This window comes from Nematostella vectensis, chromosome 11 (assembly GCF_932526225.1).
Source record: "Nematostella vectensis chromosome 11, jaNemVect1.1, whole genome shotgun sequence".
Lineage (NCBI taxonomy): Eukaryota > Metazoa > Cnidaria > Anthozoa > Actiniaria > Edwardsiidae > Nematostella > Nematostella vectensis.
Window position 1 is genome coordinate 12,487,798 of NC_064044.1, and position 14,885 is coordinate 12,502,682.

The window sequence follows — 14,885 nt, forward strand, 5'->3', positions numbered from 1 at the left end:
GGAAGCTCCAGTATACTCATGACTGTGCTTCGGCACGGTTCGTTATTATCGACAAACTTTGTAGCCTGCTAGCCGGCTCTCCAGAGATTCGGACCTATCTGAGAATATCTGAAATAGAGATGGGATGGCTTTGGAGACAAAAAGTTCTCAGGTTTCTTTATTTTCACAAGCGTCATCTCAAAAGAACGCTCACTGTTTGCGTTCACGTTGTTGGTAAATACATTTTAAGCAGGTTTCTATTGTTGTTCAGTCGCTGCGCTCTGCCACGTTAAAACGTTGATGTTAATTCTGCAAATAAAAAAAAGTTGAACACAGTGAAACGTTTAACAGAAGGCATAACGCCAAATGAATAACTTGAATTAACTAGCATATAATATATGCGCCAAAAAGCGTCATGGGAATGCATGTGGCATTAGTCGATTGCCAAGCATAAACACATCCTTCCTTTAATTTTCAACTTAGAAATGATCGAAGTTACAGCGCGACCATCGGTAAAACCGTAGCCTCTGGAAATGTGCATAGAATGTTTGTTCCGACCAATCATTCGCGAGGCTATAGACTGCCGTTACTTGTTACAATGGGTGCTAACGACTAAAGTGGTAATAGCGAAGCTCCTACTCGGCCGTGCCAAGCTCCGCGTAAGCGGAGCACCATAAGCGGTAACCAAGTGCCCCTGCTCGCAAGGGGCTTCCTGTGGATTACGCTGACGTGTCTGTTTTGTTGTAGCCTCGTCCCCAGGATACTTCCTTGCTGTCAGCTCCATGATGCTTTGCGGGCAGACTAACACTTTCCAATGTGGCAGACGCTCTTCATGCGTGATGCAGAGCGTGACAGGCGCGCCGAGAAGCGGGGGGGGGGGGGGGTTTAGATGATAAAAAACTTAGCACCACCAAAAGAACAAAAAAAAAAGATCATTTATGCCATTGCATGCAGTATCTCCACGGGACGTTTATTATCGCATTTGCCTACAAGAATGTTTGACTTGTACGATTTATGACATACCAGAATGATCTAGAATGCTTTATACTTTTGTCACAAATTAGCACGTCTATTGCGAACCGGAAGTGGACTCTCCTCTGTTGTACGTGTGTGTGTCGGGGGGGGGGGGGATACAAACGCACCCCCTGCACCCCCCTGGGTACGGGCCTGCTCAGCTACAAGTTAAATATCACAGTTTTCGACAGTTTAGTAGAGGAAGGGAGACTACAATGTACCAGAACAACGTTTGAAGCCGCGGTACTCTGTAGCAGACACAGCGGTCTTCCCTGTGGCGCACTGGGTGTACGGGTACCCCCTCCCCCACTTGGTTAATAAAAAAAAACTTTTTATTTTAAAAATTCTAAAATCTTAAACGAATTTAAAACCTTACGAAATAAGATAATAATATCAAATAACAGATAGCGATCCGTTGGACGATCCCTTCTAAAACGGTTAGATTTCGGAGTTCCTTTGCTGTAATCTGCACCCGCGTTTGTTTTGTAGTAGCGGTCAGCATGGATTATCAAGCACGGGCTCGCCTCATGGTCATTTCCATTCCCGCCATTTAAATGCAGCGTTCTTTCTTCTTGGAGAATAAAATTGGGATAAAGTTAAGGGGTCAGGCCGTCCAAACGCAGCATCGAAGGCACTTGAACAGGCAGATAGTTTTTTTTTTTTCAAGTTTACACCGTCTTGTTAGGAATCCTCTGCACGTTGCCGGTTTCATGTGTGAGTGCGAGCGGTCAATAAATGGCCTAAGACGTCTAAAGTCCTAAATGCGCACTTATGAAATTGAACCCTGATTGAACAAAAAGTGACGTGGAGGATTCAAACCATAAGGGGGGGGGGGGGGGGGGTTGAGATGATAAAAAACTTAGCACCACCAAAAGAACAAAAAAAAGATCATTTATGCCATTGCATGCAGTATCTCCACGGGACGTTTACTTTTGCATTTGCCTACGAGAATGTTTGGCCTAAGACGTCTAAAGACCTAAAGTCGCACTTATGTGCGAATAGAATATATGGACTCCTACTGACACACATCCATTACGATATGGAATTGAACACAGATGGTAATTGACTAGTTTGAGCGACAGCCCCGACGAATGGAGCTCATGGAAATTTTGCAAATAATAAGTACATACTTTTTACTACTTATTTTCGCAAAAATGAAAAAAACTAATAGGCTACTGTTTAATGAGAGTCAACCTTTAAAAATTTTCCAAAGAGAAATAAATTTGAATCTTAAATCCTTTTATCGCCAAATTAGTAAACCACTTGAGGACAATAAAATCACGAAAACTATGGTACGTTAAAATTTAATTTTGATAATTTTTATAGTTATACACTATAGCCTTAACCCTCTTACAAGGAATGCGGTATGCATAGTCCTATAAAGATAATTCTAAAAATCGGGCTTCCCGTGGTTTCCGTCTAACATGCTGCATCCCCCCCCCCCCCAACCAAAATCCTGGATCCGCCCTTGCTTCCTGTTCGTTTCTATCAGTTTACTTATCCGTGTCGCGTCTCTGTTCTTTCGCCATCGCTTTTCCCTTCACAAACAAATCGTACTTTTGCAAACTCGCATCAAAATAATGGCGTACAGAGCACAAGGCATTCGTAAGTTGGGGATATTTCAGATGGTAATCGGTGCCTTAATGGTGGTCTTCGGCATTGCATCCGTAGCTGTAGTACACAGACAATGGACGTCCGCTGTTGGTTTCGGGATCTGGATTGGTGTTTGGGTAAGTGACTTTCCTCGATCCTTAAGTAGCATGCTTAGCCACTATTTCTATTCTAGTCGACTAAGCTTTGAGTTTAGAAGCTTTTAGCAATGAATTTTACACAATTTTTTGGAGGTCTGATCACAGGTAGCCCAGGCAATGGTTTTGAAGCTTGTTCGTAGCTTGGAATCGGCTGTTATTCTTAGAGGTAAAACGAGTGGATTGAAGTAGCGATTTTTTGTGAAATATTGCCAATATAATTGCCTTAAAACCTGGAACATGCCTTGTTGTTGTCATATTTATGTGTAATATACGATTTGGGGGGGTTTTTGTAACGGAATTTATGACTTCTCTCCCCCTACTAAGGAAAGAGACTTGGTTGGAGGCGCCATTTTCGGTAGCACTCAAATACCGTCGAAATTCGCGAGGAAAATACAACAAACGAAATATTTTTATCTCGCAGACCTATGCCAGGGTACACTTACATTCGATATGTGGCAAAACATCCGAGCTAAATCATTTTCCCTGGCCGCTAGCCGTTTTTTTAAAACGAGTAAGCAGCCATTTCAATTCGTGCGTACCTGTTCGAGCGTACCGCTCGGCTGAACACGGAGCGAGGCTGAGACGTCGAGTGTGACCAAGAGAGAGTCTGTTAGTAGGTTGCTAAGCGATGCCATAAGGTTTTCACTGAGCCCCCTCTTGTCGCCTCTCGCCGCTCACCTCCTCCGCGACATCCTTGTTAAAGCCAAGCTATCTTCCGACCGCTCTCCTACCAACCAACCTCCAGGTGCTTTCCGTTGCGGAAAAAACTGCCTAACCTGCCCCTATATTAGAACCGATGGCCTTACAAGCTACACATTTTTCTCAACAGGTGAAACACGACCTATAACCTCCCACATAACATGCAATACTAAAAACGTGATTTATATGATCCAATGTAACCGCTGTAACCTTCAATATATTCAGGGGAAACTAAACGCAAATTAAAAAAAAAAAATACTTTAATGACCACCGCAGAACTGTAGACTCCCAATCTCGATCCATACCAACCCACGCCGCTGAACACTTCCTAAAACCCAACCACTCCGCTTCTGACATAGAGCTAATACCTATTGAAAAAATAAGAAAAAACCGCGACTCTATCCGCAAAGCAAGAGAAGCTACACTGATAGCTCGCGCTGGCACTTTTGAACCCTGTGGCCTCAACCGGCGTGAAGAAACCGTTTAGCTGTTTAGTAATCCACACCACCCTATTTAACATCTTCCATAAGTTACTCCTTACTCAATTACTATTTTTACCTTTTGTTAGTTAATCATCAATGAACTTTGTACATATACTAGCTGTAACATGCAATTGTAACTCATTTATAACCTGAAGAAGGCAGATATTGGCCTGCCGAAATATCGTTCTAAAAAACATAAATCTGCGTTGTTGTCGGCTTTTTCTTTTAAAGGTTTTATTAATTAATCAAATGTCGACGCAGACCATAAGGTCCGACTCACACCAGCAGATAAAAGCTGTCCAGTGGTTTCTTCCTACGTTTTTGTAAAGTTTTAAAGATACATTGTCTGAAAATTTAAATTAAAAATGGTTGGAAAATTCATTCAGCATACAACACATTCCCAGAAATAAGGGACATTAGCCAGCGGTTTCTCTGGGCTCACATTTTGCTAGGCCCGCGAGGAATAACAGCTCTTCTTATTAAATATAGGAACGTCCAGCCTGAGATTTCACCATATTTTAAGAACATGCTAAGAACATGCCGAGGCTCAGATAGCAGAAATATTTTTCATTTTTAGTCCTGATGATGCGTTCTAAAATGCAGCATCAAATTGTGCTCATAGTAACAACCTGTTATTAATACTGCTATTGATCATTAGTGTAATTCTCTTCCTAATTTATTGGGTATTATATTTCTATATACACTAAAATTTAAGAACATCGTGAAGAGCATATTCAGCCTTAAAACGTCCAAAAATTAGAACGGCTCAGCCTCAACTGAAAATTAGACGTTCTTATGAAAAAGAAGAGTGTATTTCTTTTTTAATATTAATTGATTTTCTTGTGATATAGGAATTTTCGTTTCTTTGGTTTCTATTGGAAACACCTTGGCTAAACAAACATTTATTGATAGATGTTAATTTTTACTTAGATTTGTTATGTTTTTTTTATAAATGCCATAGACTTCTCGCAAGACAATTATGCTCTTATGCACAGAATATGTGAGCTTGACATCTCCATGTCTTTGATTCTTGCTAAGGTCATCATCACAGGCGTCCTTGGCTATTTTGGAGCAAGAGATAACAACACCCCTAACAACTGTATGGTGAGTGAAGACATAAGGGGGGGAGGCTATATCAAGAGATGAGCAAGAGATGACAACACATTTTACAGATGGGATGGGGTTTTTCTAGTCTGCTTCGCATCTCCCAGCGGTCGGAGTCACATGAGACTGGGTTTTTTTCAAGTACAAGATTTTTCCCATGTCTGCAAGATGAAGCGTTTTAAACGGTTGTCTCCCCTCTGCTTATGACCTAAAGTTGTTGTTTTTTTGTTTTGGTTTGAATCTACAGCTTGGCACGATGCTTGGTTTTGCTGTGACGTCATGTGTGTTCAGTTGTGGAATGATCATCTGTTACTCCTTTGCACTTTCGGAATGGTCGAAATATCTCCGCGACCCTTCTCCTGATCGTCCTTATTACTATTACTATTACTACAAATATAGCAGTCAAACTGCGCGAACTTCTATAGGCATTTGCGTAGTTTTACTCCTGTTGGCATTGACTGAGTTCTTCGTTGCGCTTGCTTCCTCCATCTATGGATTTATTAACTCCTGCATCCCGGCTACAAGCGTAAGTTTACACTTATTACTGTCGAATCCGTTGTATCGCTACCTGCGTTTTCAAAACACGATTTAACATGGTTTTCTGTTCCGTCAGTGAAACCATTTTGAGCCAATCAGAGTTTCGCTTTGTTCACTTTCCTGGCTTCCCAGACAGTGTCGCGGCAACCCAGGCAACTGCACTAGGTGAGAGATGGCAAAAATCTGATTGGCTTAGAATAATATGACTGGCGGAACAGAATCTCCCAAAAGACAAAAACAAATCTGTGTTTTGAAAATGCGGCGTCGCGATACAATGGATTCGACAGTAAAAAAAATATATATATGAATATATCCGCTGGCAATTTTTTAAATTAAAAATACTAGCAGGTAAACCTAGCAGCCTCCAAGCCATGAAAATATTTTCTGAATTCTGCACATACATAGATGTAGTTTGTGTGCATAAAATAGCTGTAGCAAAGCAACAATGTCCTGAGATCATCTTTAATGCACACAAACTAAATGTGTGTATGTACAGAATGTATGTATGTGCAGAATTTTGTGGATGATTCTTAGTAAAAATCAGGCTGATAGCCAGGTGCCTTTTATGAGGCATAACTAGAAGAGACTACAGACAAAAAAACTAGATGTTGCCCCATGATAGGTTATCCGGAATCCATGGAAAAATGAGACTAGGAGTGCTTTCCATTTGTCAAAACATTCCGGGAATTTCGGATGGAATGATAATGGTTAATAGGAGATTTTTGGAATTTCCACCCAGAATTTGTGGATAATCTCCCGAGGATGTCCTGAATTTCCAATTAGGTTGATTCAAACGGATTTTGCCTAACCATTATGAAAAAATGTCGGTTCCAGTCCTTCGCCAACAGCTGCAGTCACGTTCAAGACGGCGGACTTCTTTCAATCAGGTCCCCAAAATGGTCTTTGGCGAGCACTTGCGAGCTTGCAAGCACCCCGTTTTTTTATGCGAGACCGAGCCTTTTAGTTTTTGAATAAATCGAGTAGCGAGCGCATCGAAAAATACAATGCGAGCACGACGGAAAAAAATGCGCGAGCATGCCAGCATTAGCCGAAAACTGTGAGCACATGGAAATTTCGGGGGACCATTTAATTAGAAGCTTGCGGCTCTTTTGCCATAACCTTGGGGGGGGGGGGGCTTTTGGCAAATAATTGTGGTTCTTCAAATTGCAACTATTATGTCTATATCGTCGTCATTAAGGATTCAACTTCCATAACAGGGCCGTAGCAGGGAGTGAATTCGAGGCCTGCTCCGGTTATGCATAGAGGAATCGACGACCGGCAAAAGCCACTCGTCCGTTATTTTGAATCAGGGATCTAATACTCATTCCGGACCGAACATAATGGTACGGCCTTTCCACCCAGTTTTTCATCCCTGGTGGAAAAATCCTTTCCATTACGGTCATCCCAACCGGATTTTCAGATAAATGGAAAGCACCCTTTTGGAATTTGGAATCCATGCTACTGGAATACACACACTAGGATCCGGAAACCACAAACTAGGATCCGGAATCCACACACTAGGATTCGAAATCCAGAACCCTATTGGAGAACCTGTCATGGGCGAAAGATGGCCTGCATGCGGTATATGCTGTCATTTTGGGGTTATCCCTTCATCGGAGCCTGTGGCCTTACCTTCTATGCTGGTGTTTTTGGGAAAAAATTTTTTGGTTTCTGGTTGAAAGCAGGTATTCGTACCAAGTCACCTGGGGTGGGTGGATGAAAAAAAAGGGGGGAGAGGGGGGGTGGTAGTGGAGAGAGTATCTAAAGAGGAGAAAAATGTGAAAAATACATAATGGTGTGGAATGGCAAGAATGGGGATGACAAAAACAAATATATAGAGCAAAAAAATGGAAAGGTGGGATATTTCGTAGAGCTCTTCGAAATGTTAAGCAACTTTACGTGTATTCTAGTACAAGGTTTATCATGAGGAGGTAAAACCAGGTACTAGTCAAATGCGAAAGGGAGGAATAAAACTGGGAGCCGAGGGATTCTAGGGGGTAGGAGGAAAGATAGAGAAGTCTAGTGTGAAGAGGGTTCACATTTGAGACGTGTTTCAAAGTGAAGGAGTGGCTAGCCAATTCACCTTACCTAAAAGCATATAAGGGTAGGTTTCGCTTAGATTTAGAAACTACTGTGGATAGACAGCTATTTTAATGATTAATCAAATAACAAATAATCCAATAAACATCAATACAGTTATAATAGGATATATCTTTTTATCTGTTCTCCATTTATACATTCCAGACTTCCCAGCAACAAATGGTTTACTTGCAAGGACAGCCTGCACAATTTGGACAACCTGGTGTCATTGCCGGAGCCACAACCATGCAGACCTACCCAAACCAAGCATCCTTCATCATCCAGCAGCCTATAGGGGCACCGGTATGTGCCCCCTCCCCCCCCAACTTCCTCCTCCATCAGTCATCCCTCCTCCCTCAGTTCTCCCTCCTTCCACACACACTCATGAAGCACCCTCATACTACTTCTCTCCTACAACCAAGTAACCGTCATCATCAAGCAACTGGAAGTGGCTCAGGTTTGTGCCCCTCTTCCTCATCCCCTCCCTCCCTCCAGACACACACACATGTATCTGAGCACACTGCGCACCCACCCACTTTCACCCAGTACACGCCTGAAGATGACATACATAACCAAAGATGGGGGGATGGGGGGTTGAAGGTGAAACTTCTTTTTTTACAATACTGGATATGTGATTATTACTTCAAGACTTCTGTTAATGAATGGTCTTATTCTCTATTTGATATTTCCTCCAGGCACCTCAGGGGTACCCCCAGGGGTATGCTCAGGGATATCCACAGAAGCAACAACAACCATACCAGGTACAGTCATGATTGTCATCATCATCATCATAATTATCATCACAATCATTGTCATTCTTGTCATCATCAAGGATGTCATGGTCATCATCATCATTACCAACATCATTGTCATGTCATCTTATAATCAACACCATCATCATTGTCATTACCCTCATATAATCTGCATTATCATCATTACCATCATCATTATAATGATCAACACCATTGTCACGTCATCTTATAATCAACACTATCATCATCGTCATTACATACCATCATATTAACAAATCATAATCATCATTGTCATCACATAATTTTAACATAATGATTGATATTCCTGCCATTAAGATAATAAGTACCACCAAAATCATCATTGTTACCATCCATTTCACCCCCATTTTTATCATCATCATCATCACCATAACCATCATCACCATCATCATAAACCAAAATTAACACCATTATCTGCAGCGGCATCCTCACCGTCATTGTCATCGTCAACATCATCGTTATTGTCATCGTCATCGTCATTATCATCGACATCGTCATTATCATCCTCATCGTCATTATCATCGTCATCGTCATTATCATCGTCATCTTCACCATCATCGTCATCGTCATTATCATGATTCTTCTTTGGAATCACAGCAATCTAGTCCCCAGGATGCAGCATCATTAGCACGACCATCCTTTGCTATAATCACAATCACCCCTGCTACAACATTTCGCCATTTCCTCTAGAATTTCACTCTTTTAAGAGTAAAAGGGGTAAGAGTGGGCAGCCCCACTAATATCACTGCTCTCTTCTTTCCAGACCTAAGGTGCACCCCCCTCATGTCTACACCACCCAGTGAGAGGATGAGCCGTCCACAAGGGGACCTTAGCTATTTTTTATAAGCCAGGCATGTTTCAACTAGCGCGTCGGGGACAGTTCGCGCGGCACGGGGTAGTAGCTCGGATTACGCAATGTAACATCCTGGTTTTCTAATCAAACACGGAGAGCGCGTCGCAAACAAAGCACATTTTAGCCAAAAGATCAGAATCTAGCCTAACAATCACTTTTCCTACCGCCCTTTTGTAGTTCTGGAATCTCATCCGCTGTTCACTTTAAATACCAACAGGCGAGGTAAACAATCCACATCCTTACTAGCTAGTCAATAATGAAGTTAAAACTGCTTATTGATTATTAAAACTTCTTAAAGATTATTGATTAGTTGTTATTTTGCGTCTTCACAGCTTGTTAAAGAAAGAGAGAGAGAGAGAGAGAGAGAGAGAGAGAGGGGGGGGGGGAGGGAGGGGGAGGGATTCATGTGTAATTTGATAGTTGAAGTAGCTAATTGAAATTCATAACTGAAGTTCACGGGTGGCCGGCTCCTGTATAAAACCCATATTATATGTATCAACGAGCATATAGACGCTACTGGTCTATGATCAACATGTTTGGATCTCTGGACTGAACAGCATATATCGAGGTAATCGAGGTACATCCGTAAAAAGAGTTGACTACCTGTGCTCTCCTTCTTTGACGTCACTGACGTGTCGTCTCGAAATAACGTCATCGCTGGAAATATCAGCAAGAAAGACGAGCAGATAAGGTTTTTCACTTCACAAACAAATCGCACTTTTGCAAACTCGCATCAAAATAATGGCGTACAGAGCACAAGGCATTCGTAAGTTGGGGATATCTCAGATGGTAATCGGTGCCTTAATGGTGGTATTCGGCATTGCATCCGTCGCTGCAGTACACATGCATTGGACCTCCATAGTTGGTTTCGGGATCTGGATTGGTGTTTGGGTAAGTAGCTTTCCTCGATCCTGCTATCCAGTAGCCGCTTATTCTATTTTCGTCGACAGAGATTCCAGTTCAAAAGCTTTAAGCAATGAATATTACACAATTTTCAAATGATTAATGATTTTATGAGAGAATTTGTTTGGGTTTTGTTTGTGTTTTGTTTAATCTGCTTCGTATAACTCCTTGATAATTGATTGCCGAAAAAAATATGACGCATATCGATATTTTCATAAGAATTTCTATTGATTGTTTAAAGCGCAAGCTTTTTGCATGATATCGATAATTATTAGGCACATGACATCGTAATTTTATTGCGACCTTGCTTATTTGTTATGAAGTATTTTTTAAAAAGATCAGACATCCAAATTGTATGCAAAATATGCTACTGTTTACGCATGATAAATTCTGTGACGATTTTTGGACAGGTTTTTCAAATATTTCTTACAAGTTTGATACGCGTTATCTCTAAGCAGGGGCGTACCCAGGAATGGCTGGGGGGGGGATGCGCAGTCATAGTTATCATATGGAAAAGGCATAGAATTTAAACATCCCTTAATAAGAAATGACCAAGGAAGGATCCAGCTAACCCTGCGTACCCCTCGTGTACGCGCCAGCAATGTTGTCGAGCCAAACACAACATATCAAGAAAATTGAGCCAAAAATTGTTGTTTTTGCCAAAGGCGGACACTTCCATATTAGGAAATTAATATATTCCTCATTTGGAAAATCTGCATGGTTCTTTTTTAGGATTTTAATTTTTTAGGAGAGCGAACCCCAGGGGCTTTGTAAACTTTATGACTTGCAACCAGAAGAGAAAAACAGTTACTGTGACCATCTTTAGTTAGTTGAGAAGGTCCCTGAAAAGAAACTAAAGTTCCTCCGTACCAGACCCCCAAAACGATAACGTTTTTTTTCATATGAAAATATGCTTACATACGATGATAACCCTTTCGATGATCACTTCTCGACGATAAATATGACTTCTCCATGATGACTTGTTTTGAACTTTTCAATTCGACTTCCATGTTATTATTCGATTCGACTATTCAACTTTATTCAACTATTCATTCAACTTTCTATTCTTCTGACTACGATACTAACCCTTCTCCTTTTATACTCTTCTGTTTACCAAAATAGCTAATTACCTAATACTCTCATTTTAACCTAACGCTATTTTTGGAATTTCATCACTATCACGACTTTCCCGAATTTACGTGATTTATCGCTCACGCGAGCAAGTTCGAGTAACTACTAAGTGGCTTTTCATTTGCATTTGTCACGCTACATTCTAGAACAATATCGCGCGACTACGAGCCTTCACGAAATATCTACAAAAATACTTCTTATTTACAAAAACTATTTCGACTATTCTAGAACTAACAATCTAGATCCTACTTTTTACAATACCAGAACTTACTAGAATTTCATATTTACAATTTCACTTATAAATCCTATATTCTTTGGTCCTTAGTAGTAAAGGTAGTCTATCTATCGGGTGGATCCTAGTCCCCCGGCCGCGCGGTCGTGGCGCGTTCTGATTGGTTGTTGAAAATGACGTGCTATGATTGGTCCGAATATATCGGGCGGAAGTGACGTCACAGGTGGACTTTGCCCTTGGGCCCTTGACCTTTGGAGTGGGGGAGGGGGGAGGGTGGCGATTAGTTGGAATAAATCGTTCGGAAGTGACGTATACACTAGCATACACACATTAGCACCAGTCGGGCCAAGACGGGACGCTAGCACAGTCTATTACCCGTGCAGTTCGGCAACCATGGACAGCTGTTTCGTCCTTATTAGGACTCGTCAGCATGGCATAGCCGATTTGCCTCAGTTAAACTTCATCGGCAAAAGGAACCCAATCATCGCTTTCGTCACTCACGTAGTTGTTGTTGTTGTTGTTGATGTTTCGACGACGACGAGCATGATCAAAAGGATGCCAATCGAGATGGAATCGTTCGTAGATAGGTCGTAGTTCGTGTCCTATGGGAGGTGGTGGTGGGGGGTGGTCGGCATCGTACTGGTTATCGCTTTCCCAGTTCCACTCCCCCCACTAGTTGTAGGTCAAGGGTATGCATGCTCGTCGATAGGCCTAGATGTAGTCTATTGGGGTTAGCGTGCTTCGGCGAGAGACCGATTCTCGAAGATTACGCATGTACTCGTCGTGCCCCAATTCGTAGACTTCTCGTTCAGCGTGACCTTCAGGGGTTGGGGGTGGGATGACGTTTTCGATTGTCCAATGGTAATCATTGTTGTTGTTGTCGACGTGTAGCCAAAGCCAGAACCCATACTGGGCTATATTTTCGTTTTCTTTTGGGGTCGTCAAGACGGGGCGTCGGGGGAGTAGGAGGGGGAGTTCCATATCGTGTCTGTTCTAGCAGTTGGTTTTATGGGTAGCTTTGTGTCTGCATTGTTCGCACATCACCCCAATGTGGAAGGGGTGCTTGAGGTGAGCGGGGTAAATGTTCATGAATTGTTTGTACCGGTTTATGGCCGATGGAGCCTTTCGTTTTTCTTCGAGGACAATTTGGTCAGTGGTGTGATTTTTGTTCTTGGTGATGAAATCACTGGTGGTGCTCCTTTCGGCAGTGTGGACAGGTAACCCGTGGTGTTAGGTGAGCGTGTATCCATTTCCACAAACAGATATAATGACAGGGTTGCTTACAGCAGGGGAGTAGTTCCATGAGTTCGTCATCTCCTTCACAACAGATCATACAAGTCACATGGTCAGCCATGTTGATGTTCATGGTGACTTGTGAGAGTGTGTAAGCTGGTGTTCTGATTTTATACTGTTCTAAAAGGATGACGTCATGGTAAGGAACGCTTTCTATTGGTAGAAATTCGCGCGCTTTCTTGATGCTGTTCTCTGATTGTTTCAATATGTTTTCGCGCCAAGATGGTGGTCTGTGATTGGTTCTTACCGAGTCTAAGTTTCTGATTGATTCATAGCAAGGTCCGAGAGTGTATAAATAGCGAGGTTTCGCTTTTGTTTTTCTATAGTGTCCAACCCACCGATGTGGGAGGAATCCCTTGTTTCTTTTACTCGAGGGTGCTCGTTTGGGTTTGGTTCTTTCGTGAGTGTACGCATCTCCTGTTATACGTACGCATGTACGCATTACCTGTTATGTTGGGAAGTGTCGAAGTGGCTGAGAGAAATGACGCCGGAAAGGAAGGAAGTGGAGACGGAGTGAACCATGCTGCAGCACGTTATGTTTTTTGTAAAAAAAACATTTTATTGTTATTAAAGAGATTGTTGCACATAACAACACATTGTTTTTTTCCTTTTTAAAAAGAGTCCCATGGGAGTAGCCTTCCTGGGTGCTGGTCTTGTGGCGGTGAGTGAATAGGTGGTAGTGTCGATCTCCTTGTGGGTGTTTGTAGTCGTCGTCGTTTAAGTCTTGGTATGCGTGATGGCCTTAGTGTGTTGGTGGGAGGTGATTGAAGTAGAGGGGTCTTGTCTACTTTGGCTTGTGATGATGCTGAGCTTGGTGTTTTGCTTGGTGGTGAAGGAAGGTTAAGGGTCGGTTCCGCCGAAGCTGAGGACCTTGTTCTGTTGGTTCCCCCATCGTCTTTGACTTGTTGTAACCATTTGAGGTATTGATTTAACACCCGATTGTACTGACGTATTTTTGCGTTCAACGGTAACGAGGTGTTCTTCAAGATAGCCCGCATTTCTCCATCCAATCGTGCCATGATGCGGAATTGAGGGGCCGTGGTGACGTTTTTCTTGGTCATAATCATGTTGATCATGTATTCTGGGATAATGGCTATGCGATGGGCTCCTCCTTTTTGTGTGGCCATGGTGAATGTCTTGGGCCAACTGAGAGGGTGAACTTTTAAGTCGTCCCTATTTATAGCCTGGCTACAGTATTTGTCTGATGATTCTCTTCAACACGGCATTAAATAAAAGGGGGATGAGAAATTTACCACGTTGACGTACTATTGGGTATTCTCTTTTTGGCCAGGGTGCGTAGTCGTTGCTGCTGAGGCTTTAGCTTTTTCTTTTGAGTCTGGGAAATGGGGAGGTTACCTTTCAATAGGTTCTTGGCAATTTCTCCCAACGTGTTTATTTGCTCAGGTGTCGCATTTGCCAGGAGACGTTGTCGCGCTTTTCCTGTGGTATGCGCGAGCACTTCAAGGAAACGCACATTCCTTCTCAGTCGGTTCGACATGACGAAATGAGACTAGGTACGCAGAGTCTTTGTTATTTATATAGTTCACATCCATCGTGTTCTCCATGCTGGATTACTTTTGCCAACGAGGAGTGTTGGTTTGTTCCATGACCAGACACACGACGGGTGGTGACGCATTTGGTCTTGGTGGTGGTGTCCCCGTTTTGGTCACGAATCTTGCGGGTTGTACACTTTTTAGTGGTTTTGGCGCCACCTCTTGCACTACCACGGGAAGAGGCACGACTTGGGTGGGATACGGGTGCGACTTCTGGGTGTTGACATTCTTGAAAGAGGAGGAGTAATACTCCCCACGGATGATCTCATCCCTGGTGATGATAGTGAGCGGATGCTACTACTACTGCTACTTCCAGCAGGAGCACCACCTGCAGCTCTGAAGGCCTCCTTGAATGTCGTACATCACGTCGCGAGCGGGGTCTACTTCCATGTTGTTGTTGAATTCCCCGTGCAGCACGACTGTGTACACCTTGTCGGTGGCTTGACTGAAGGTTAATTCGAGCGTTACCACTCCTTTATACTGA

The 14,885-nt window shown here is 42.6% G+C and overlaps 2 protein-coding genes and 1 long non-coding RNA gene across 4 annotated transcripts in view; 2 read left to right on the forward strand and 1 right to left on the reverse strand.

Annotated features, from left to right (window-relative positions):
• LOC5514757 overlaps positions 1–14,885 on the forward strand; it is a 40,351-nt gene that overhangs the window by 9,008 nt on the left and 16,458 nt on the right. Inside the window, exon 2 of one of the 2 annotated variants that reach the window (XM_048734647.1) lies at positions 10,001–10,180. In XM_048734647.1, coding sequence (XP_048590604.1) covers positions 10,031–10,180 — 150 coding nt within the window. In that variant the 5' untranslated portion in view covers positions 10,001–10,030. Of the gene's footprint in view, positions 1–9,769; positions 10,181–14,885 lie in introns of those variants that run through there. The other variant, XM_048734646.1, reaches the window with a different exon arrangement.
• On the reverse strand, positions 143–3,608 carry LOC116619503. Its single transcript, XR_004296713.2, has 2 exons — positions 3,284–3,608; positions 143–288 (listed from the first exon to the last, which is right to left on the reverse strand). It is a non-coding gene; the product is annotated as an uncharacterized LOC116619503 (long non-coding RNA).
• Positions 2,463–9,591, forward strand: LOC116619501. The gene is made up of 6 exons (XM_048734650.1): positions 2,463–2,723; positions 4,964–5,029; positions 5,277–5,555; positions 7,811–7,948; positions 8,341–8,406; positions 9,200–9,591. The coding sequence occupies exons 1-6, from the start codon at positions 2,574–2,576 to the stop codon at positions 9,203–9,205; spliced, it is 705 nt and encodes a 234-aa protein (XP_048590607.1). The 5' UTR covers positions 2,463–2,573; the 3' UTR covers positions 9,206–9,591.